This window comes from Ambystoma mexicanum, chromosome 5q, assembly GCF_040938575.1.
Source record: "Ambystoma mexicanum isolate Mex_15411 chromosome 5q, UKY_AmexF1_1, whole genome shotgun sequence".
Lineage (NCBI taxonomy): Eukaryota > Metazoa > Chordata > Amphibia > Caudata > Ambystomatidae > Ambystoma > Ambystoma mexicanum.
The window spans coordinates 828,730,080-828,756,373 of NC_090933.1; the positions used below are offsets into that span (position 1 = coordinate 828,730,080).

The following is a 26,294-nucleotide window of genomic DNA, read 5'->3' on the forward strand; positions in this document are numbered from 1 at the left end:
AAGTACTAACCGACAGGTCAGGCATGCATTTTCTGTGCAAAGGCAACTGCTGTTCAAAATAAAATGCACAACACTGGGAAATGCACATGCTTATCACACAGACACACAAAAACAAGGTCTTGTTTAGCTGTGGGCCTGCAAAACATCCCTCCACACTACCGCCCATGTGATCTGTTAGGCTTGTTAAGTAACAAATGATTATATTACATTCTGTTTGTCACTTGAAAGAAGGGGAAGATTTAGGTTCCCGAATCAATGCCCCAACCTCCATTCTGTATGTATAGGATTGCAAAAGCATAATGTAAAACTTCAAGATGATGGATTTGCTGGGTGCATCGCAGCCAGCCAGTCTAGGAGATTCCATTATATGTCTTGCTGCATAAGATGACATATCGGGAAACAATTCTTACAAAATTACAAACTTCTCATGGAGAACTTCACCCTCCCTCTTAAGGTTCAGCAAATGCCATAGATCTCACAAAACGAACTGGGTCAACAATAATAAGGTTCCCCCACCCCCTTTACCCGCTTACTCTGTGTCTACATTTCACGACTCAGAATGTCATTTGTTAAACTCTAGGTGCCGTAAAGTAGCTGCCCCCACCCCTTTAAAAAATGCACTGTGTCTGCATTTCAGGACTCAGAATGACAATTGCTACATTCTGGGTGCCTTAATGAGGTTTTACAGAATATGTGACATAAATGTATACCCAAAGTAGAAAATTGCACAGACACTCATCCAGACATGCAATCAAGCCACTGCTTTGTGGTCACTGTGATGCCTTTCTGGATTTTTCTTTTTTTTTTTTAACTTGGATTCTGCTGGGAAAGCAGAGCTACAATGAACGTGAGTACTTCTTGTGCTCAGTATTAAGACAGACACTTGAGATCATATCATGACATCCACAACCTCCTACCTTGAAAACAAACATCTCCCGTCGGAGAATAGCCAGCGTGTTAAAGTTCCCATCACAGATGTTGGGTTTGACTCCAGGGTAGGATGGCTTGTCTCCAGTGGGCGGTCGTGGTGGCTTGGGCTGTCGGTCGGTCTTCCGTGGATCTACCGGAGGGAGGGAGCGGTGTGGGGGAACCGTGGGCAGTGGCTTTGTAGGGGGTGGAATCTTGTCTGGTGGACCTGTAAAAGGAAAGCAGGATATTTACGTAAGTGCTACATGGGAACAATTTACAATATCTGCTGATACGAAACCTGCCGAAGCGATGTACAAATGCATCAAATACGATCTGCCCCATTGTTTGATATGTGCACTGCTTCCAAGATCCTGCACATCTGCAATGCCTGTCCTTGTCGGTTTCAGTCTACTTGCTGGTTCCCCTGTACTTACCTTGCATGGCCCTCCCTCCCCTTGACCTCTATGTCTTTCTTCCACGTGTAGCGACTTTCTCTCTGTGTGGTCTGGAGTATTTTCTATATATATATATATGATGCCTTATAACAAACCCAATACATAGATATATGTGAAACTGGTGGGACTACATAGAACAAGTTGCCTGTAACTATAAAAACAATTCCATTCAGAATGCCCTGAAAAGATGTGTTCTCATTTCAGTTAGCCTTCTGATAGGTGGCCAACACTAAACTGGATGGCTTTGTGTTTCTAATATATAAACACACACAAGCACTCACGCACACACTCTGAAACGCCCCATGCCCACCCAGACCTGCTGTGATACAACTCCAATAACCAATGAGATAGAAGTACTCATTTGAATACAGTGGTGTATATTTTCACAGTAGTTACAATACTGTGGGTTGGTCCATATGCTGGAAACGCTTTCACTACTTGTATGTTGTAAAAAAATATAGGGGGGCGCCAGGCGGAGTCCTGATTTACCCAGGTGGGTACATGTACAAGAAGAAAATAATCAGGATGAAAAGATCCTACACGCCATAAAGTTGTTCTGTGTGTGTATGTTTATTTCACAATGACACAGAGCATTTTGTGTTGATTTTACAATTTACTTTACAGTACTTTCGATAAGCACAAAGTTTTGAGAAAACAAACGGACAAGAGTGATTGTGAATGATGGTAACACGGGTAAGTGTCGACCTCAGAGGTATTGAGGTCAAAACTCCACAGGGAGGCACATTCCAAAGACAGATGAGGTAGAAAAAACCTACTATGCAAGGGAAGTGCGCCTGAGACTTAAAATGGTCCCAGGATTGGTTCACACAAGGTGTACACAACAGTCTTTACAAAACATACACGAGAGGGGGATGGTACAGTTGTGTCACGGGGATTGACACAGGTGTGTTTCGGACAAAATAGGGCTTGATTGAAGCCTGTCTATATGCTGGCCTTCGTCAGGAGGGACACCAATTGTGGTGCTGTCCGTAGAATCTGTAGGTTTAAAAGAAGCTGTCAGGATCTCAGAGAATAATTGACTGGTTCATAATAGTATTCAATACTGGCCGAGTGGTGCCGTGGTGATACTTCACCTGCAATAGCAGTAGGATGCTTTGGACAATCCTCATATAATTGCTGGATTGCTAGTGCGAAGTTGCACTTTAAGAGTAGGCCGAAGTGTCCTGAAGGCCGACGTCTCTCAGGGTCCCGCAGACTGGAATGGCCCAGGGTGGGTCCCAAATCTGAGAGGAAAACAAGTGAGGATCATGACCAAATGATCCTCAAAGAGGTCCACTAGTGGTGGATACGGTAGTGGTGAGGGAATCCTGCAGGGGTCTGTACCCCCTATTTGCCATGGTAGTAGTCCATACGTGCCCATAGAGTGAAGAATTATTCTATGTGGAACTCAGCGAATAGTTCCGGTTGGTCGTGGAGTATCCATGGAGGTAAGTGGAGTGATGTGGTTCCACAATTGGGTATGGCTCCAGGTGTAGTGTATCCTCTCTGGTGCGTAGATCGTGACTTGAGATGTGCAACAGTGATGCAGGCCTGTGCAGAATGCCTGGTAGTCCACCAGGTGTGAAATGGTGACGCATGAGTGAAACAGTGTGGTCCATGTTAAAATATCTGGTTCTGAAAGCGTCCGGTCATATGCTTGGTGCAACGTGAAAACTGTGCGTACTGGTCTATGGAACAAAATAAATGCACGCTGCATGTGCACAATTTTGGTGCTGGAGGCGGGGTCTACAAACAACTTTAGAGGTGCCTTGGAGTAGGAGTGGAGTAGGAGTGCCATAAAATGCTAATTCTTCTTGTACTACTTGTATGTTGACAGTAAATTGCCAACAGATCAGGTCCCCGATGTGGTAATGAAGGACTCGAAAACAAAATGTCAGTAACAAACGAATGCGTGTCCCTGTGTAGCCTTTCCCCTGAGGAAAGGCAGCCATGGTTTCCTGTTTTGTGATTAATTATTCTTTTCGCCATCTGCATGAAGTAGGCTGGTGCTCAGCATCTACCAGAGTGTGAAGGTGTCATATTCACTCTTAAAATGACCAGCTGAACTAAGGTTCAGCCGGAGTCACCTGCGTACAGGTGCGTTATAAATGCCACATCATATCAAATCAGTTCCGTTTGACACTCATCAACACCTCAACCCTTTCTCCCTCCGAACAAAGGGTCAAGGCGACCCCTGAAGCCCAGTCATTCAGCGAGTCTCAGTGTAGGTGATTAGTACTCGGGTCTATTTATACATCAGAGATGTCAGCAGATTTGTGCACCATTTTCCAATGTTTTATATCAGCCTTTTTATATTAATTTTAAACATTTCTAGTCTGCATCATGTTGCTTTGAAATACAAACCACTGTCAGGTTTATGAGTCTGTATCTATGTACCAAATGTATGCCAGTTAGATAGCTCAGCGGGTGGAGTGCTCGCTGCTGATCTACAGGTTGCAGGTTCGAATCCCAGCAAGGCCAACTCAGCCTTTCATCTTTCCGATGTCGATAAATGAATACCAATTTCGGTTGGGTGATATTGTATGTAAATATGTGCTCTGTAAAGCGCTTTGGATTAAGGCGCTATATAAATAACATTATGTTGCTGTTAGGAAAGATTTAATAATTGTAGGTAATGTTCCTTCCATGTGGCAACCCCCAAACCTTTTGCTGTTGTTTTACACCCTGATCTAGACTTTGCCAGAAAAGCCGGGCTTCCGCCGCACTCCTCTGGGCTTTCATTCATTCTTACGGGGAAACTGACATGCCCTTAAGACAGTCAGTACCGGAAGACTTAATTTCCCATAGTCCTTCCCTCATATTGCAGCTTTTGAGCAACATGAAACAAGAGTGCACTGTAACTTACATTACTGCGCTCTTGGGTCTCTAGTCATTCCAATGGCCCTAGAAACTCTCACTGGACTTATCATGAAATGTGCAAGTGTGACCAGTCCCGTCACGGACGGGACTGGTGGCAGCTATCGTTTCTTTGTGTTTTGAACCCCTTTTTGCCATGTTAACCGCGCTTCCCGCGTTTGGCCCAAAAGGGTGGCCTGGCCTCCAAAATGGCCATGCCACGAGGTTCTTTGTCCTGTCCGCTGACCGTCTTGCCCCTTCACCTTCCCCCAGGTCGAGCCGACCCGGGGCAGTCCTTATTTGGTCATGCACTTTCCCGCGAAACACAACGCTTTCACAGGCTTCTGCATGCCTTGTGTGTGCCTTCAGGATGTGGGCTGGGATGTCTGTTCCCAATACACATCCTGGGTGCCAGAGAGTCTAGAGTGTCCTGAATGCCTAGGACCACCGTGGTCCATCATAGGTCCACGTATGGTGTGAGTGTTTGTGAGCGGATCTCCCATTGGGCCCTCTCCGTTTTGGCGCGAAGGTAACTCTGGATAAGAAGAGGCTGAAAACCCTACTACCAGGTTGATCTCCTGAGTTCTCACGAACAAAGGATAAGGAGCCAAGTATCCTGCAACTAAGAAGCTGAGTCGAGGAATCGCTGCTGACTCGCTGAAGGTTTGGCACCCTGCACTGCTGTCGTCCTGCGAGACCACTCGGCCTCTGATCGAACGAGAAGGTCTGCAAAGGTGCTTCGACCCTTTAGAATAGTGGGAACAACTATTCTTGGTATCTTCACCAAATCCTGTATGTAAGCCTTCAGAAGCATCCTTGGGCCATCCAGTGGTCTGACCAGCCTACACAGGAACCTTGCTCTGTCACCACCGTCTGGCTTACTGCTAATCCTGTGTCCTCGGCACTCTCACACGATTCGTACACTTGCCGTTCCCAGGTCTGAAGTGAGACGTGTGCTTTGGGACCGGAATACACACGGTTGCCGAGTTGCCCTGCTGTGGTAACAAACCTGTGCGTGTTCGCTGCATTTGGGACACCCTCGACCCTGACTCCTGCTGTCGCGGAATCTACACAGCGTCGAGACATCCTGCTGATCGCATCTGAACCTGCCAGTACCGAAATGGAACCGGAGAAGCCTGGGTCTGCCTGCATCGGGGACCGGTGACTAGTCAATACCCAAACTGGTCGCCCTCCAGCAGGAGCCTGTGGCTTTCCATCGCTGTCATAAACAGCAACCCTTTTCCGCACTCGCGCCCTGCTTCTGCCCACAAGTGGAGGCCGTGCTTGAGTAGCAGGGATCTGTTCATCATAGTTTTGTTCACCTCACAGAACTGCCTGATTTCCCTGAAGAGACTCCCCTTTGCCTGTTGGCACCCGTGTGTGCAGGTACTTTTGAGCACAAGGCTCCACTCTTCGTAGGGCTCAGACTTCCTTCTAGTTAGGTGGCCTCTGATGTCGAACTGGGTCTAACGATTACTTGCACTGCCTGTTTTCCTCCCCATCTAGGTGGTCTGCATATTTTTTTCGTGCTTCTCATTCCTTAGACCCCTTTGTCTTGTATATATATATTGTATTGCTTGTGATGTTTTGGTTTATTTGAGTTTTACCGTGATTCTTTACTATGGTCAATGTTACAAAGGCCTTGTAATAAATGTGTCTATTTTTTAATATAACACCTGTCTGGTGTAATTTTTAAGCGTCATTGCTTTATGTGCTCATTGCAGGCTTTCAGTCACCCTCACCCCTCTTGAGACCTAGTCTTGACCGCCGCCATCGCTACCCTGATTGGTCTGGCTTGTCCAAAGGTTACCCTGTTCCAAGAAACTAGGCTGGCCTTCTGAACCTCTGCCCCTCCAGGACAGAGTTCAGAAATCCATCTTAAGAGTTGCTTCTATAGGAAGACAAACAGTGATCCAACGAGATCTTTTTTCTTTACTCAAATATGCAAATATATTCCCATTTAGAGCACTGCTGGGGGTGATTTAAATAATTAATCAAATGTTCTAATGCAGGGATGTAAAACCTCTGACTATACTGACACAACAGGTCCCTATGCTCCACACAGCCCAACCACCTGATAACTCCAAACAATATACCATATCATATATCATATCAGAAGTATTGGCAATGCCAATCGGTTTGGCGTTTTCTGTTATTTTTTGCATTTTGCATTTATAGACACCAGGGTGCAAGGAGGAGAGTGCAAAGTTTAAAAGGAGGATGTGATAAGGGGTGCAAGTCTGCAATGGAATGAGAAGGGAACAGAACAACGGAGGAAGCCATTAATAGAGGGTGCCGATGATGAAGGTGAGAGAGTAAGTGAAAACGTGAGTGTGAGAGGAAGGATGAGAGAAAAAGTAAGGGCTGAGAGCAAAAGGTGAGAGTTGGAGAAGAGGGAATAAGGGGATATCTTCAAGAGTAAGCTTCTTCTCAAGATGTCAAAAGCCTCTACACGAGGCTGATTAAAAGCATCAAAGAAATCACTCCGCAACTGTACTGAAAGTCTGAAGAAGTCATTAAAGCAGGAATGGCAGAAGCACATGGTTAAAAAACCAGGCCAAGCAAATGGAGAAAAAAAAACCAAGGCCCAGCTGGTGCTTCGGCCTTTTCATCATCAAGAATTGGCAAGTTGCCATGCCAATCCCATACACTGCTCCCAAACTCCCTTTTCTCTTTTCTCTTCTACAGTACCAATGTTTTGGCGATGTTGTGGCTTGTGCGACAAAGTGCCAAAACCAAAAACAGCAAGCAAGATACCAGTGGGAAAATGATTCAATATAAACATGCCCACCTCTGGAATAGTTTACCAGAAGACAAAAGATCCCCCAACCAATGAGAAGACACAATATGTGGGATGTATTGACCCACTCTGCTATATGATGCAGCATCACTCTGCTATTTATGGTGCCAGAAACAGCAAAAATGGCGGCAAAACTCTTGTGCATGCTAAAACCTCCAAAACTGCATTCTTCAACACACAAAAAGGCAGATGCACAACCTGGCACCCATGGTGCATGTGTGGTGGAATAGAGCACCCACTGCAGAAAATGTGCCAGTGGGCTCCATGACAAGCAAACAGAGTGCAGAGGGAAAAGCAGCACTTTGCAAGTGAAACTCCAAAAAATGTGCCTGTAAATGACATTTACTTTGTTGTTAAAAACTGCAAAATGCCTGTACACAACACTTCTCAACACTCAAAATCAGTTAAATTCATTTAACCTAATGAAGCACTGTGAATGTACTAAGTCCTGAAATGTGAAGAGCAAAACATGCTCTCAGAAAAACTGGATTGCCTGTGAAATGACAGCCGCCGTCAAAATCTGTGTGCAGCACACTGGGCTACCTGTGAACGACAGCCCTGTTAGATGGGCTTTCCTGATGAAACTTCAAAGTTATCTAAACTAAAAGTCTGCCGGATTAGCAAACATAATAGGATTGGTGCTAAAAGGAATACAGATCTCAGTTGTTTTTGATTCCATAGGTTTAAAGCTAAGAATGTAATTTATTTATGTCATTTGATCCAACAAGTTTGGTTTCTGATGGATTTTAAGTAAAGCAATTAAGAATAAATTAGCCTGGCTGGGCCTGCAAGGAGTGGAAAAACAGGTTTCTCCCAAGGGGAGGGAAATCCTCTCAGCAGAAACTCACTGACATATGATAATCGTGGGTTAGGCCAGACTTTTTTCCACTGCCAGGGACTGAACAATGGCAGATCCCCAGGCCAGGAAATGGACGTGTGAAAAGGTCGTAAACTGGTCCTTTAAGGAATTCCCCAAAGGAGCGGGCTACTCCTTGAGCTCCAGGGAGAGACAAAAGGCGGGCCATTTGCTGCTAAGAATAAATAATGAAAAATTTTTAGAGACTCATAACTGGTTATCCAAAGTGGTGAGAAATATAAAAAGGACAGATTTGTTAGTCTAATTTGTGGCTTTAAGTTTCAAGAGGCGGTCGAACTGTGTAACATATTCTGGACAGGAATGGCAATATATACGTGGTTTTATGTGAACTGTATTAATGCTCGAATTGTGAAACTTTACACACACATCCCTATGGTAAACACACACATTTGTGGAAATATGCAGAAAGTTTGGAAAATGTGTTCATGGCGAAATTGATAAAACTCTGCAGAAAGGTGAAACAAGGTCTCACAACGGTGGGATTTTGATGAACAGATAATACATAAAATATGGAATCTGTGTGTGTGATTTTTGTAGAGGTTACCAATGTATAAATCTGTATTTAGGACAAAATTCGATTTTGTTACCAGTGGCTAGGGGAGGTTTCGAAGGACTGTAAAAGCCAAACCATAAATGTGGCATCATCCGTCCTTGATCCAATCACTCAGATGCAAGGCGGAGATGAGGTCCTGATCCATTTCCAGTTCACAGCGGCAAGCTTAGTTAAGCCGGCCCATACACCTATTTTGTGATGTCATTTGAAAGGATAAATAGAGACAGCTGACAACACATAGGGACTGACTGACTCTTCTGATTCCAGCGGAGCACTTTGTTCCAGCATTCAACATCCAGCCTTTAACATCCTGCCAGATCCAGATGCCAAGAATCTTGCCAAGCAGTAGCTGAACCATTTTCAGCAAGGCCTCAATCCTCAAACTTATTCTCACAACCCTGTGGAGCGCTGTGGTGTGGGAAAGCATCCTGAAACTAGCATCTTGAAACTATCTGGCTTGCTACCATAAGGCTTTCCTGATGAACTCGCTATCCCGCTGATTTGAAATACCCAGAAACAAGAAGGGCAGATCCTGTGCAGTCCGGTGACCGGCCTAGACGATCCAATCCCGCGCCAGATGTGCTGTCCTTCCTTGATAGACCCAATCCATTGACCAGAACCGTGAGTGTCCAAAAATCTTAGATCCCTTTGGATTGAGAGTATTAATAGGATGCTAGATAACTATTGTATACCTTGCTTATCTTGTTATACACTAATCTCTGAATTATCCCTACTTTCATAACCTGTAACAGTGTCAAAATCTTTAGTGCTATCTTCTTCTGCCTAGTTGCTAAAGCACCATTTCATAGTCATCTTTATTGTGTAACTGTGATCCATAAGTCCCACTTTGAGTCTTTAGACTGGTGCCGCTGAGGAAGGTGATGGGGATCTGTAAATGAAGTCATGAATCAGTCTCAGAGCTTACTGTGTCCCGATTTGGTTGCCTACCTAAATGCTCTAGCCTTGAGTAAAAGCATAAGCCATATTTTCCGATTCTAAACTGAAGTCCTTGTCCAAATTTGTGTCTTTATTTTCGAAAAACACCTCTCACTAAAACCTGTATAACTCCCTCAGTTTTTAAGATAGAAGCGAAATGTCAACTCCCACTTGTACCTAACATCCTTAGCTATCTCTAGAACTCAAAACCCATTATATCAGAAATCGCATAAGGAAAAGTGTGCTGCGAATTGACATTTTTCAAAGTTTTACACGTGTGAATTAGCTTTAATTTATTTCCCACTTTGACTTTGAGATTTCAAATGTTTTGTTTTGATTAAATCATTGCTTTTGTTTGCTTGCATCTGTTCAAAGCGGCCCCCATAGAAATTGATAACAATAATTAAAGCATTTTTGACCACATTTGGTGTTTTTGCTCTGCCAATTTCAAAGCCACCTGACAGTTGAAAAGTCAATTTCGTTTTTCTCTTGTGTTTAAAGGGGGAAGGGGGGAGATATTCTGTTTGATCTGTGTTATTCCTGAGTACCTGCTCTCTCCTCTTATCTATTTAAATTGTCTATTGGTGGGTTGAGGGGTGTTGCAGGGGCAACCCCTAACCATAGTGCTATCTGTTTCAAACCAACCCAACCGTATCCTTTTCTGTGCTGCATTTGTTTTTGTGCTCATTACTTGATTCCTTGTGCATTAAAGAAATTATTCAGTGTTCTGTTACCCCATTGGTGATTTTTGTTACCTATTAAAATATATTCTGATTTAAATTCTAAATACATGAATAAATATTTACCTTTATAAACTAGCCTGATTCCTTGTTCAGTGTGACGGGGGGGGGGGGTCTCAGGAGAAGGGTGTGATATGAGTGGTATATCATTCGGAATATTGAACTCATAGATACAAATAAATAAGGGTTTCATTTGCGCACTACATGCTGGGCGAGACTTGGGTGTGTGCAAGATTGAAATCGCTTACAAATATCCCCACCCACCACGAGACACCAGGGGAGGCACATCTATGGAATCTGCAGAAAGCATCAAGTAGCATTTACGTCATGAAGTGAAGACTTTACAAATAGATAGACATAATCTAATAAGCATCAAAACCATTGGCTGACATTGGCAGGTAAAGCATAGTGTAACCCCAGGTGAGCCTAAGGTGTGATACAATAGAATCAGGTTTTGCTTAACAGGGCAATGTCTGGAGAGGGGGTGTTCTAATGTGAGAAAAACTCCATCTTCCATATTGGTTTTCTGGATTTCCATCACCTAGAGATGACAAAGGAGGTAATTATCCTCCAAAGAGTAAATTGCATGAAGGGAACATGCAGCTTTTGCACTTAGGAGTAAACTGTTCCCCTGTGCGCAATTTTGGTCATTCACATTACGAAGTGCAAAATGTTGGCGTACACCTTCTTTTTGCACTTTGCAGTGCAAATTGTGTAAATGCCACCTGATGTTTTTACATGGCGGGCATCATTTACAATGGATTCTTCTGGGACCATCCGTCTTTTTCATGCTGTAAAAAGCAATTTGCACCAGCATGAAAATATAATGCTTACGTAAACGCTTGTTTATTTGTATGGCAGAAAGTATGAGAGTATCACAAATGTAATATCGTTCCATGTCCCCTCTCCACCGTACAAATGAATGAAAACGTGAAGTAGAATCAATATCTAAAACCCATCTTGAACAAAATCATCTCAGTATATCTTACCTGAGCTCATGGAATCTGAGTGAAACAGCCCGACCGCTGCTGCATCTACAGAATGGGTGATTTCATCTATGTTCTGACGATTGACTCCTTGAAGTGGTGAAAGGCATGGGATCCAGCGTGGATCCTGCATTACCATACCTTTCACTATGGCACAGTCAGCGATTTGACTGGGCACGCATATGCATAGTGGAGAGCTAAATATTGCTGATTGATTTATGAGGATTACTCTTCCCTCCTACAGGAAAACAGGCAATGTCACAGAAGAATTTGCTCGGCGGGATCAGAATGCTCAACCCTGCAGACCAGCCTTAGGATTCTCCACACTTCGCTTGAATCCTGTGGATAGACACAAACATCAGAGTTTCCACTTGGATCCCCACACTGTGCAGAGAATATCAGAATGGGAGGACATGGCAAACTGTATGGAATGCTTTCTTTTGTGCTTTTCTTCCACCTGCACTGCATTGGGAATGAGCTTGTATGTATCTGGTTTGTGACGGGCTGATGTTGGATTTGGTGGTGGTTGATCTTGGATGTTAATGGCATACGGCGAAATCCACGTTCAATATTGCCTAGCAACAGTTTCCTTGTGAACAATGAATTGCCTAACCTATTAATGCCATATCTTTAACAAGAGATCATTCCACCTAAAACATTACCATCTAAAGCAAGGGGTTGAATACGGCATCTAGGTGTCATAAGGTGACAGAGGGGGGGATTCAAAGTATCATGTCCATAGCTTCAATAGGAGATGGAGCTAGCTATGAGTGTGGTTGCATAAAGGAGCATGCAGAGTTTGGTGAGGGTTAGGGGATAACACGGCTATGGTGAGCACAGATTGAGAATAGGATGGGGAGAACATTTAATGATGTTGGGAATCTACCTCCCACTACCTTTCCAGTGTTTGAATATGAAATAACTTACATTGATTTTAAATGTACATGATCTAACATGTAATGACATTAATATTTAAACATATTTTACAAAGAACAGACACACAGGAATGTCTACTTTGATTTACCGAAGACAATATTCAGATGAAAGCACTTAAACACTATTACGGTGGCCTCACCCACCAACAGGAACCATCATAAATATTAGGCATTGATAGGCACACATTCAGTGGCAAGCTTCACCAAAGTGCCATGTTAAGCGAACAAGTTTAGAAAACCCTGCATATTAATGGCTTAAGTCACACTACACAGACCTACAGGGGAGGGCATCACATTGCTGGCCCTGATGTACAAGTATGTACTTTTATGTGCATTTATGCGCCACATTTATGTTATGCAATTGCCAAGTTATGGGGGACCTTGGATTTGGATTCAAATCTCATGTCTCATAAAATTCTTAAAATTACAGAGATAAATAAACAAAAACAACAACAAAGTAAACTAAAGGAAATTATATTATTTATTACATGTATATTTAATTTCGGAGCCATCCAAAAGCCTCCACCAGCATTCAAATGGATTCTGTATACATATTGTTGAGATGTGCTGATGTAATCCCTGGGACACATAAGAGCCTGTAGCTGCTTGCTTTGGAATCTTAAGCAGAGTGCAGCCTTCTTACTTGCCTCTTGACAGCTGGGCTATCAGAGGCTGAGGTTCACATGTGCGGCATTACTCTGGAAGAAGATACGGACGCTGAGCTAAATAGTGCACATCCTGTGGACGCCAGATGAAAGCTTAATAGGCCTCAGCTCTGCGCTTGGATAAGCTTGAATCCCAGTCAAGTTTCACACGATCGCAGTTTGGTAATGATGTCAAGAATGCACTTCCTGAGGGACCCGGGGACTTGAAGTGAAGCGCACATCTGCTAGCACTTGCTGTGCGCGATGGGAGCAAGCTCCCCACATCCCACTCTCTAGTTTAGACGGCACACTTATGAGTTCATGAGAAACAACCTTCTAACGTATACAAAAAAAAACAAGCTGCATTGTTGCCCCTGAGGAGCTTCCGTGAATAATAAGGCTTGCTGCCAATTAACATATTCTAAAGTAGATGGTCTGTGTCTGGGTTGCAGTCAGCAGTCATTTGCCATGTCATTTCATCACAGTGCATTTCACTGAATGTTCAGTTCGGTGCCATGCTTGCAGTGAAACCATTTCCAATGCAAAATGCAGATTTGGCTTTGTAGCCCTTCACGTTCAAATGTTACATTCTTTGGTTGAACTTGTTTTCACTGAACATGGCATTGATTTTCCGGGAATACACTCCCTTTCTTCTTCCATGATAATTTAATAATTGCCTTCTAAACATATTTTAATAAAAGTATACATACTTTAAATTAACACACCATATGTTGTAACAACTAAACAGAAAAACACTACAAAAACCCACCCCTGTGGAATGAACACAGAGCCTGCAAGGATAGAAAGATGCAGTGCTCTGGGTAGTGAAACAGGAGTGGAAGGCAATCAAAACCCACAATGTTTGTAAAAGGTATGGAAAAAAAAAGGATCAGAGGTGACCTAACAAGTCTCTATGGCCCAAGGTTGGCCATGGGGAGAAGTTAGGTGTCAATTACACTGTCTTGCTGGTTCAACACTATTGAATCAGGCTCCTGTTTCCCTCGACAGCTCCTGCTAAGAGCTTGCAGGGCTGGGGAGAGGAGTTACCCGACCTCACAAAGGATCAAAAGAGAGGCAGAGTCTTTCAGTCCCTTGTCCTGCTGGGTGGACTTGCAGTTTTGAAGAATGTATGATGCCGATCTGGTGCACTCTTAATAATTATATAAAGCCTCAATCACCAGAACACGCAGGGCAAGGCATATTTTTTCAGATTACCCTGCAACCAGGTGGGAGAGTTTATCATCACCTAGGAATTTGGAAAAAGAGGTGCAAACTTAAATGCAATCTCTACACTCCAACAATATTTTAAAGGGGAAGACCCAGGAGCCTTTTTTAGGAGGTTTGTGCTGGTGGACAAGAGAGCAGACGTTAGATACGGAAATATTTTGTGGCCCTCCTGATAATAAGGGAGCTTCAAAATGCCTATCATGTCCTGACCTTGATGATACCTCCCCCTATGAAAAAATATAAAGGCAATTCAGAATGGATGGTTTGGGAGCCTGAATATTTTCAACATAAACTAAATGTATTTCAAACTGATATAAGGGGTTAATAATTTTACTAATAAGTGGTGGAGGAAAGGTTCTTGGAGGAAGTGAACGCTTCTAATGTAGAGTAATCAGCAAGCAGTGTTCCCTCAATCATCAGATAGCAGTATCACATTTGTACATTCCAACCCTTGCAGAAGACATCAAGAGCACCAATGGCCATTGGAGGCCCAACCTTCCTAGATCTCTACCATGAGACCACTCACTCCTAAATTCGACCTGAGTGGGTCAAAGAAGGAACATACCCCATATCCTGTTTCAGAACCACAACCATGTTCCGCCCTGGAGTTTGGGTGAGTCCCTTCTGTAGAAACCAACAATTCATTGCATCCCAAGCAGTAGAAAAACAAATAAATCAGGGAATTATATCCCATACATCACTAAAATAGTAGCTCCTAAATGGTATTCTTGTAGAGTATTTGGGTATATTGCTTGAAACAACTTTCCAACTAAGATGCAATAAATGCAAGCAAAATGTGTACCATTGAACAGCCTAAAGATGATCATGATTATTGGCAGGAATAGCCACGGGACGAAGAAGGACCAGTGGGGGAAACTAAGGTAGAGATGTTGACTCAGGTGCTCAATGTGATTACAAGATCCCAGTGAAATATAGGACCAACCAACCAAAACCAAATCTTTAGTAGGCTCTGAGAGGTAACCAAACACCATATGGGTGGACTCAGTCTTCTGGCACAACATGATCCCGGGAGAAAAAGTGCAGATCACCAATCTGCCCTAAAGTCTCCTTTTACCTATCCCTTTAGAATAAGCTGTAATGACATGTCTCCTGAAACCATAAACCTGGGCACGGACCGTGCTAGTGGGAAAGACCCAGAGTTTTTGGAAAATATATTTTGGAAGTTCTAGTAAATGGATTTTGCCATGAAAGTCAGATGTGCTCAACACTCTCACTTTCAGACAATGCTCGATGTTTAGAAAATTGGGGGTAATGGGTTTGTTTATAGATGTGCGGTTTGTTTATAGATGTGCCTGCTAGTCATAGGGTTTCTAATTAAAGTTTCCAACAACCATATATAAGGCACTCCATATATATTTACTTTTGGGCATCTGTACTTGGCATTCCAGCAGCATGTTAGAAGCAATGGGGCTACATTTTTAGAAAGTACAGCAGCTGAACTACCATGCGGAAGTGTGAAGGGTTTTGACCCATGCTGAATCAATAGACTGGGTAGATGTGGGGATGAGCTGTCGCCGCCCATCATTCCATCCCAGTGTCCAGGAGAACCGCGCAGTTGTGCGCATACCAAAAGCGCCAGGTGTGAAAGGTGGTGCCAAAGGAAAAATAGCAGCACCTGTCAGAGCAAAAGCGCTTTTAAATCACCTCTGTTTCTTTGAGGGCAAGCTCCAAATGTCAAGTTCAAACATTGCAAGATAGCTAATACCGGAGACCTTTGTTCAAAAATCCGTTTTACTGATGTCAAAAAGTTGCTGAAATCATGGGCACAAGACCACTCTAAAGATTCAACCTTCTTGTGGGGGGGTTCCACATAACCACTCTAATGTCAGGATGCCTATCAGAACAATAGCAAAAATCTCCTGTCAAATTCAAGACAACTCCTAAATGGATGCAGTACCGACAAATTCCACAAGGCGGTGCTAGCGGTCTAAACTCTGACAGGGAAACTGTATTTAGGAGTTGCAAGAGGGGCAGGGACTTCAAAGCCTGTTGGTTAATTGAAAATTTTAGCCACCTGCTGTTCCCAGAGGCCAAGAGGCTGAGAACTCTTAACACCTCAGAGACTCACAACAGGAGGCAGGATATCACATGGCCCTTCTGAGTGAGAGGGAGGGGGTTTCCCCTTCAGCCTGGAGGAGAGAGACAATAGCCCCTTTCAGTTGAATGGGGTATGTTAATTTTGAGTGTTTCCTGTCAACAGCCCTCTGCCAGCAAGGAGAGACATGTGATCACTGACCCACCCAGCCTTCTGGAGGTGGACCCAAACACTTTGGGGAGTTGAATTGCAACAAATATATATTTTATAGAAACATTTATAACTTATTGTAACCAAATGACAGGAATGTACAACCTTGAGATTCTTAGTATGAAAAATGCCCTCACGATTTGAGTCCAAACTCCAATTTGTACCATGTTCTGGGGCAAAACCCTGCTAATTATGAATATTGTAGACACTGTATTTAAGCTAGAGACCTGGACATTTACTGGGATATTTGGAGAAGGGGGGTGTACCTTTGTATAATTTTTGATGAAAAGCCAATGTTGCAAAACCCACTAAAATCGAAAATAAGTTGCCATTTTTTAATGCAAGCTCCTAGAAACGCCAGAGTCGGAACAGAGACTACCTGAAGCAATGTGTAATATGTACATGTAATGTCAACCACTTGTGTACCTGGGAAATATGTATTTGGATCAGAAATAGATTTGTGTGCACATTGACCAGGGCAGTGTCATTTCGGTAGGTCATAAAAATGACATCACTCTGACACACCATCCCTTCCCAAATCAGGGACCAAAGAATCTATTGACCTATCAAATCAAGAGAGGGGCAGGCTTAGTGATGCTACGCACACAACCACTTTCAAAACACATAAAAGGAACATTGAAATCCAGGTAGAGACATCATTTTCCATTTCTGCGGAGCATTTTGACGGCCGACATCCCATCCAGACAGAGACCAGAACCAGGGACCCATAGACTACAGAACTTTGAACCTAGAAGGCCCACTGCAAGCAAAAGTATTCTCAGCAGGCCTTCAGAATCCAGCAAACCTAACCAAACTATTCAGCAGCCGGGCGAGCTGTTTGAATTCTTTGCCAAGAACTTTTGCCAGAACCGGTAGCAGTATCCAGGAGCCGTGCTGTGTCCAGAGAAAGCAGAACCCGATCCAGAGAACTTTGGTGAGTACCAGAGGCCAGACCAGAGATCCAGAGAACCACAAGCAGCTGTATCCAGAGAGCTGATCCAGATCGCTGTGAAGTGCCGAGACCAGAACCGGAGTCCAGTCCAAAACCTGACCAGATCCGTGGCGAGGCCCATTCCTGTCCAAAATATATTGTGAGTACCGCCAGAACTGTGCAAAACCCAATCTATTAGTTTAAAATAATCTAATTCAAACTATTTTAACTTAATTAGAACTGCCTCCTAGAAAACTGTCACCTGTCATTTTAAAGCTGAAAGCTGTCAACTGTCATTCTGAAACTGTGATTCATTTCTGAAAAACTACCTTCACAAAATCGTCTGTATCTCCGGAACCGTTGGTCCTAGGAACGTGGTTTAACTTTCATTTTAAAGCTGTGATTCTAGGCTTTCCAACGCAATCCCCTATACTTTACGCACTCGCGGAATTTACCGCGATTTGGCTCAATTTCTCCACTTGTCAAAATAGCAGCTCCATTCTTTCCTTTGTTAAAATCCGTTTGCAACCTGGTAATAACTCATAGAGCATTGCTAAAGTGAGCCTGAACTAATACCAACAAGCATCTCTCACTCACCCTGAATCTCTAGAGGGAATTAAAATCAGTTAGCACATTTTCCCATCCATTGCCATCACATTTAAAAGCATTTTGGGCCTGTGTTTCAAACGTCTACCTGTTTCCTCTAAGCTTGCTGGGGGGGAACTGAATTTCGTATTGTATTTGACTGCATTCCTGAGAACTGTGTGCTCTTCCTTTCCATCTCCTTATATTGCATAAAGGGGGGGAGTGAATTGCCAGAGAAAAAGTGATTATCTTATCTTTTCCTAAAATCATATCAAGTTATTTCTGTACTGCATTTTACTCCTCATTGCTTTTCCCTTGAAACCATAAAAGTATTTTCGCTGCCTTATCCATCCCATACCAACTCCTCATTGATTGTAAAGAGGTGTGCTAGTGTCAGATTACCCATTGTTGATCAACATCACATTCATAAGTGTGATATCAATTATTAATTTATTATAAAAGTGTGCTATATATCTTGTTCATTTTTGAAATAAACCTTTTAATTTGCAAAACAAACCTACTTCTTGGCTCAGTGGGGTCAGGGGGATTCTAAGAGGGGGGTGTTATACAAGGGTTGTCATCCAGAGTACTGAACTGGACATAAAATACATCAAAAAGGGTTTTCCTCAGCATCCCAGACTAGGCATTGACTTAGCTGTAGTGTTGATTGAAAATCGCTTACAAAGGTCACACAGGGGGTCAAGTGTTTGATTTTGCCAAGTGTGGTGATCAGTAGCCAGGTCATTTGGGCTTACTTGGCTATGTGTTTTTGGGAGGAAAGGCTGCTGTTGATAATAACGTCTAGGGATTTGGCTGATTCTGACAGCTGTTGGGTCAATCCTTGCACTTGCACATCATCTAGCCACCTTTGGGTGTGCAGTTGAGGAAGATGAATTAATTCTTGGTGGGGTTAAGCTTTAGATAGGCTTTCAACATCTCTGTGTGAATGATACCACAAACTCCCAAAGGTGGGTGATGTCCTCAGGCTATTGGCATTGAGGTTCAGCCAGGGTTCATTGGCATATATATTAATGGCCTTATTGGGGTGTTTTAGGAACAAATAGACATTAAAATGATTAGGCAGAGGTTAGGGCATTGGGGGACGCCACATGATATGATATTTTATTTAAATTGCGCTTGTACACAAGTGTTTCAGAGCATGACCAGGCAAAGGGAGAGGAACAAGGGAGAACAAAAAACAACAATTTTACTAGGCCCAGTGACATTGAGAATGCGCAAGTGCATGGGGAAGATAAAAGGGGAAAGTGCATGGAAGGGGGAGAATTGGAAAGTGCGGAACAGAGGAGAGAGCAGAATAAATAATAATAAGTGAAATAAATAAATAAATAAAGGTGATAAACAGTGGGAGTGCAGCCGGCAAGTGGCAGAGTGCTAGGTTAGTCAGATAGGGTGTATCTGATAAGTGCAGAAGAAGGGTTGGTGGGGGACTGTATGGGTACAGATACATGCCCCAGTGCAAAGGATGACCCGAAGGCAGTGCAGGAAGGTGGCAGGGTGAGCAGGTACCTGGGCCCGAAGGACAGAGGGTGGCCAGGTGCCCATTGACGAGAGAGAAAGAAGATCAGCAGGGGAGAAGAGGGGCAAATGCCCCTCATAGAACCGAGAGTTATTTGGAGCTGAATGGATTTATATCTACCACTTGGTGTCTGCTGGATAAGAAGGAAGTGAGCAATTTTAGCAAAGTTGCAGCAGAGACCATCCTGTCAGCAAAGAGGGTGAGGAGTGCCAGATGGTCAACGGTGTTGGATTCAACTGTGAGATATAAGAGGACTAGGATGCATGAATCACCCATGCCAATGAGTTGCAATACATGGTCTACCACTTGAATTGTGGCCGTCTCTGTACTGCATTTTGGGCCAATAGTTTTTCACCCAATACTATTAGGTTGCATATTCTTAGGTGTGACACCAGGCATGGAATCATTAGTCACCTGTTTTAAATTCCAAAACATGAACACCCCTATTTTGGATCTGTTGTAAGACCAATGTTTTCACCCTGGACTGTAATTGTTTATATTTTTGCGCAGTTTCCCAACACTGTTTAAGTGTCAACCAGAAAACTCCAACAGATAAAAAACAGTAAGGATATGAGCTATGATAATGGATCAATGGAAAACGGAATTGGATGGTTTTGCAAATAAGAGTGGGGATATTGTGGAACAAAACGGTACATTGTTTGACATGTATGCTTAATTACAATAGCGATGGGCAATCTCACATGGATGTCAATGAGGGGTAGTCATGGCTATCAGCTGTACCCCTGGCACCGCCTCTGTCACCCTGGCCTACTTGTCCTTGCACCTAAAAGTCACCATTGATTGATTGCTAAATGATAAATAAAGGCGGTTAGCCTGAAATACATTGTTTTGGTTCTGACACTGTAAGTATGCGTGTTCCCATTAAGTGTAGTCCCATGGGGTTTTCGAATTTACAACAACTGTTACAGTGGGGGCCAACACCACAAGCAATTCCTGCAAGAGTGCAAACTGAATCCATTGCCATAACGAAACTAAAAATGAAACTTTCCATAATAGCACTTTCCAAAGAATCTTCAGAAATATTATACTCTAGGTACCTGCGTGCGTTGTGTAATTGTGTGTTTTTGTCTTATGTGGATCTCAATGTACTTTTGTTCATTTTGTTCATTTCAAAATGACACTACTTTTATGCAGTAATTTTATGCAGTGTGTTGAAAGGGTTGGAGAACATTCAGTGAGTTGAGTGCTTGCCACTTGTAACCCTGTAAATATTGGGGCTAACTTCAACTTGCATACGTCCAACATTGATAAATTGAATACAATACCTACAGAGTATGGCAGATGTTAAGATATGTTATGTACAGCATTACAAAATGGAAAACATGCTGTATAGAAAACATGAGAATACATTGTAGTCGTTTCACACAACACAATTACTTTTATATATTCATTGTAATCCACATTTGGTGCTTAACAAATATAACATCTGGTTCTGTTCATGAAAGAAAACAATCCAGAAATGTTACTAAGATGCTCTAGAACCAAACATGGGATGGACAGAGGTTTACTTGGTAAGTACCAGAACACCGGGACAAAAATCCCTGCTTCCCTTCTGTGCGATCCAGGTAAAATCCCTTTACCTCATAAGGAATACCCTGAAGTGATTCGCTTTAGTGTGCTCTATAAAACCAATAACAAAGTGTACTCATTTGCATAGTATCTGCAGGAAAGCACACATGGGTGCCTGGCCTTTTAGCGATTCAGCACCAAGGACATGAAACGCAATTCCTCTAGATGTAAAGAAAAAACATCTCATTTTCTGACCTGCAAAAAGAAGCTGAAAACGTGTTTTCTCTTATTATGAAACCTAGAGCTTTACTCTACCGATGCTAATTGTGACTAGAAACAATGCCAAAAGGTCACTTGTGGTGGTACCATGATTAACAAAACCTAGCACATAAAAGCTGCATACACATAGCATGCCTGACTTTATATGGTGTAAGGTGGAGGTACTTGTAGAGTGTCTTTTATGCATTTATTTCAGTTGTTGACAGTGCCCAGACCAGGAGGTAACACAGCGCTGGTACATAATTATTAAACACAGGCAAATCCAGAAACAGGAAAGTCGAACAGCAGAGTTTTCTGTTTTTTTCTGAAGGTAAGGTATGAGGGTTCATCTTGGATGCAGGGTGGTAAGGCATTCCACAAGATGGGTGCAATGACAGGGAAGCTAGCTCCTCCAGCTCTCTTCCTTGTGAATCCAGATGTAGCTACGGCCAGAGCGGCAGAGGATCTACGGCCAGAGAGGCAGAGGATCGCATGCAGCGTGGTATCGATTTTTCAGAGATGTGCTGTTTGAGGAAGGCTGGTGCAGCATTCTAGATGCATCTGTAGGTTATTGATAAGATCTTGAACTCAAAGCAAGCTTTGTTGGGCAACCAGTGGGCCTCCCTCTTCGCTTGAGAGATATAGTCATGGTCCATTCACTTGATGCACCAGGCCACCCAAAGGGCCTTGTTTTGAATCAAGTGGAGCTTGGTTATGTTTTTGGATGAGGTGCCAGCGAGGATGGCATTACAGTAATCCGGTTTGCTACCAATGATTGCCCTAGCTAAAGTAAAGCAGTTGATAGGGGACAGACATTTTCTGCTGAGGTTCGATGAGCTTAGTAGAGCCTTAACATGTTTGCGTATAAAGAGTACAGCATCTAGTTGGACACCCAAGTGAAGTGGGAGAATGGAAAACCAGACTCCCGTCCTTCACCTCTCGCGCTTGGCCTAGAGGGTCGCGGCCCAGACACCCGCCACGAGAAGAGTTTGCCCATTTACCAGATGACCAAATACCCTGGTACAGAAACATACGGATGTGTCCATCTGCCTGCCCAACAGCCCGCACTGGCCATGCCGACACCTGCGGCACGGACCAACTAGACTGAAATCTACACATCGTTAGAGATGCCATGACGACCTAGATAACGGGAAGCACCGCTGAACTATTATACACGCTGAACATTTCCACACCAATCTACACGAAGAACATACTCAGTGCTCTGACGTAGGCGACAGGCTTATTCACGGACGTGCATCTTTATTATTTTTACATAGGCTTTCAGAATGCAGAAACGCAAGACGCACCATGAGCTCATTTATAACGCTTGCTCACGCTTCTCTTGAAACCCGTTACCATCATGAGAGATATAATGGAAACACGATACTGGCCATGAAACTGTATGCCACTATAACCTAAAGCATCCATGCACTAAATGGATTACTCGTGCACCAGGCCCAAGTAGGCCTCAAGCAAGAGTTCCCGTGGACATTAACAAAGCAAAAGTCAGGTTGCTGAGCCTGCAGAAAGAACCCAGTGGAGCAACCAGCCAAGGTCGTAATGTTGCAAACCCACAGTCAAGAAACAAATCTTCAAAGGCACGATGTTGCAACCTCGCACTCCACGTACCAATGTTAAAATCATATCTGCAAATTAAACCAGACATACAGTGGAAAAACAATATTAATTGTGCAGAATTATGCCTCAAACACGGTCCCTCCCCACGTGACCAAGCCGAACCTGACGAGATGCCAAAACCCAGGAGAGAAAAGGCGTCTGGGTACCTCGCTACGAGACGCAGGCCGACACACTTGAAAGGCTCAATGGACACCTGCTACAGTGGGAACGGTCAGTCTCCCACCTATGAATAAATCCTCACATTGCCTGCACGTACCCATATTGAAACACTGTTGCAACCACAGGTGCACCGTGTGCTGGGAACAACGGTGGTCCCAGGCTGGGGAGCTCACGGATGCACCAATCAGAACATGAGGTTCTTATCTCAGACGTCAGTAACGTTAGCCAATCCTCAGGGGTCTTCATGTAACAATTCTTATGTATCTAATTGTAGGGACAACCCAGATATACCACCTGACTACATCTTAACCACTAATATCATTCTCTATATGCGTACTATACTAACCCCACCACTCGAGCAACCAATCAAGAGTGGCGATAGGTTCTTTTGGTAACTTTTTGGAATGACGCAAGTAGCGCGTCATAATGTAGTAAAAAGGGCCTGCGAGCCCCACTATTGTGTGTGTGTCAGGACGAACGCGTACGCTCCTTGACCCATCCCTGCCGTTTGCATAATAAACGACAGAAGTTGCCTTGCTCCTTGTGTGTGCCTCATACTCTGTCTCGATCCGAGATATACACGGGAGGAGTTGGGGCCTCCCTGCCCGGAGGTCTGCGGACGGCCCGGCCGACCCCGGCAGAATCCCCCCCGACAAGTTGGAGGCACTGCTGAGATCTGTTTAAGATCGACTTTTATTTTTTATTTTTCCAGGCACTCCCGTTGCGGGGAGGCCCGGCGGCGCGGCCCCCTCTGCCGTTGCCCCCTTCTGAGGACTACAGGACCATCGCGGAGCTGCGAGAGGACCGGACAGCGCAATCCGGATATTGGCCCTCGGGAGCCGGTTGAGAAGTATCCCGCCCGCGGTCGGCGAGTGTCCAGACGTGGTCCAGACGAGGGGAGGTGGCGAGCCGCTTGGAGGGGTGCACGCAGTCGAGCGGCCCTGCATCGAGGGAACTTGGTGAGCATGACACGCACAACAAGCAATGCGAAATTGTGAGGGAGGGGGCGGAAGTAAATAAGGGAGGAGGGAGGTATTGTAAAAAGGTGGGGTGAAGGTTTAATTGAGTGATGATAATGGAATGAATGGTAGTGAATTGAGTGCGAGAGAAGGCGGCTAACGTTACGCGAAAGAGGGGGGCAGGGCACGAGAACAACACGTGCAGACGCTCGCAACAAAAAGCTAACGTTACGCGAAAGAGGGGGGCGGGGCACGAAAACATCACGTGCAGCCGCTCGAAAGACACTGATTGGCCTAAATCGCGACTACGTGTGAGGGTGGGTGTGTGTGGTTTCCTACGATTTGACATTTATCATTCAATGAGTAGATGAGGTTCCCTATTGTTCGAGCAAGAAACTCGATAGGTAGATGAGGTTCCCTATTGTTCGAGCAAGAAACTCGATAGGTAGATGACGTTTCCCTGTGGGCGGTGGCTAGTTACGTAGTTGCCCAAAACGGAAGATAATTGGCTGGTTAAGCCCTCCTGTTGAGGGGCGTATCACACGCGAGGCGACGCAGCGTGCGCAGTCCGGTTATAGTATTGATGAGATTACCTTGTTCCAGGAGAGACAGGAAGACAGCTGTAGGGTTAGCGGGGTAGATTGCAAGTGTATTTTGAATTTAAAGAACATAACACGAATATACCAGTAGTTCGAAGAAATAGGTGACGTCACCAGTAGGGATTTAGTAAGATATCGTGAACACAAGAAGCTTTGGGTTTGACATTGGTGGGGAAGAGAAACATGATAAAGGAGCGGACACGGAGATAAACGATAAACGAGTGGATCAAAGAGGAGAAGGGGAAGGGGGCGTGGCTGCGCACGGAGAACGCCGGCCACGGCAAGTGTAAAGGTGGGAGGAGAACGGGGAAAAAGGACGACTGTGTAAGATCGTCGTAAGGGGTACGCAGCTGCAGGGGGCTGCGTGCGCTTCGGCCGCAGGGGGCCGTAGGGGAAGGAATGTAATATAACATCATAAATATATTTGTTTTATATTTTTTTTTTTTTTTTTTTTTTTTGTGATTATTATCATTGCATAATTTGTCAAAGGATTGTCGTAAGTCCCCACACTTGCGGGGCAAGGTAAGCAATAAAAGGTTGTATGTTGCAAACTGGTAGCAAGGGGAAGGGTAAGAAAGGGTGCGCTAGTATGTCATACGGGAGAGGGTTGGGAGGATGGGGGAATACCCTCACTACCCCACTACAACATATATGCACCACACTGCCACCACATAGGGAGAAGTTAATTAAGTACAGCATAGAGTGGACCCAGGGGACGGACAACAAAATGTTGACACCATGGCCGCCTAATGGTAGCTTTGACCCATATGCCCAACATTCACTATTAAACCATCTGCACAATACATACAAGGGGAAGAAGTTGGCAAACCATGTGGAGGTGTTTAACTTATGGAGGATGTTCCAGGGGTCTAGACCAGGACCAAATGGAATGTTCACTATGGGGGAAACACCGGAAGAAAAGGAGATTAAGAAAGAAGGAACGGATGGGGAAAAGGAGAGTGAAGGAACAAAGAATATGGGGAATGAAAAACTGGGTGGAGGAAAGGTTGATAAATTAGCTGACATAAAACAGGAACCGAGCAATGAGATACCCTTAACACCGGGAGTGAAAACAGAGGGAGGAGGGTTGTACCCTTTAAGAGAATTAGGAGAAATAAAAGGACAGTTAAGGGCGGCTGAAGGATACTCAAACCCGGCATACAGCCCTCCACCATATGTGGCTCATGGAAAGATACCAATGGGGGACGGGAGGAGAGAAGAGCAGACTGTAGAGATAGGAAACGATGAGTGGGTAGCTGCACAGATATTGTTGAAATTACGAGGATCACTAACTGGAGAGGAAAGGGAGGCGGTAAAGAGAACAAACGAGGATAGTGAAAGAGAGAGTGAAATGAGGGGAGAGGAGCTGCTACGGCAGAAGGAAGAGATTTTGGAGGAAAGATTAGCTAAACTAAGGGATGAGCAGAATGAACTGATAAAACAACTTGAGGGGGAGGAAAGAGAGAGAGTGAGGAAAAGGAAAGAAGGTAAGGACGAATTGGAAAAAGTAAGGGAGCAAAGTGAGGAGAGAAAGAGGGAAGCTGTAAGGGTAAAAGCAGCAGCAGAAAGGGTATCAAGAGTAGTGATGAGGGAGAAGAAGAAGGAAGAAGAAGAAAATGAAAAAGAAATGGAAATATGGAGCGACGATTTTTTATATTTTCACATTGCGACTCAGCAGTAATGAAAGCAGTATTGGCCCAAAAGACTAGCATGGGCTATAAACCAGTAGCATTTTACAGCGGTCACTTAGATCCAATAATGTTAGGACAATTCTCTTGCGAACAAGGTCTTGCTGCAGCTGCATTTGCAGTAGAAAAAGCATCATCAATAACTATGGGGTGTCCAACTACACTATTTGTAGAACATGCACTATTTGCGATATTGAATAAACCTAAGTCCACACTGACGACACAG

General features: G+C 44.0%; 1 protein-coding gene across 2 annotated transcripts in view; it reads right to left on the minus strand.

Annotated features, from left to right (window-relative positions):
- Positions 1–26,294, minus strand: part of MMP16 (matrix metallopeptidase 16) — an 892,963-nt gene that overhangs the window by 243,689 nt on the left and 622,980 nt on the right. For both annotated transcript variants that reach the window (XM_069621310.1, XM_069621309.1), the window contains one exon: positions 918–1,135. In XM_069621310.1, the coding sequence (XP_069477411.1) occupies positions 918–1,135 (218 nt within the window). The remainder of the gene's footprint in view (positions 1–917; positions 1,136–26,294) is intronic.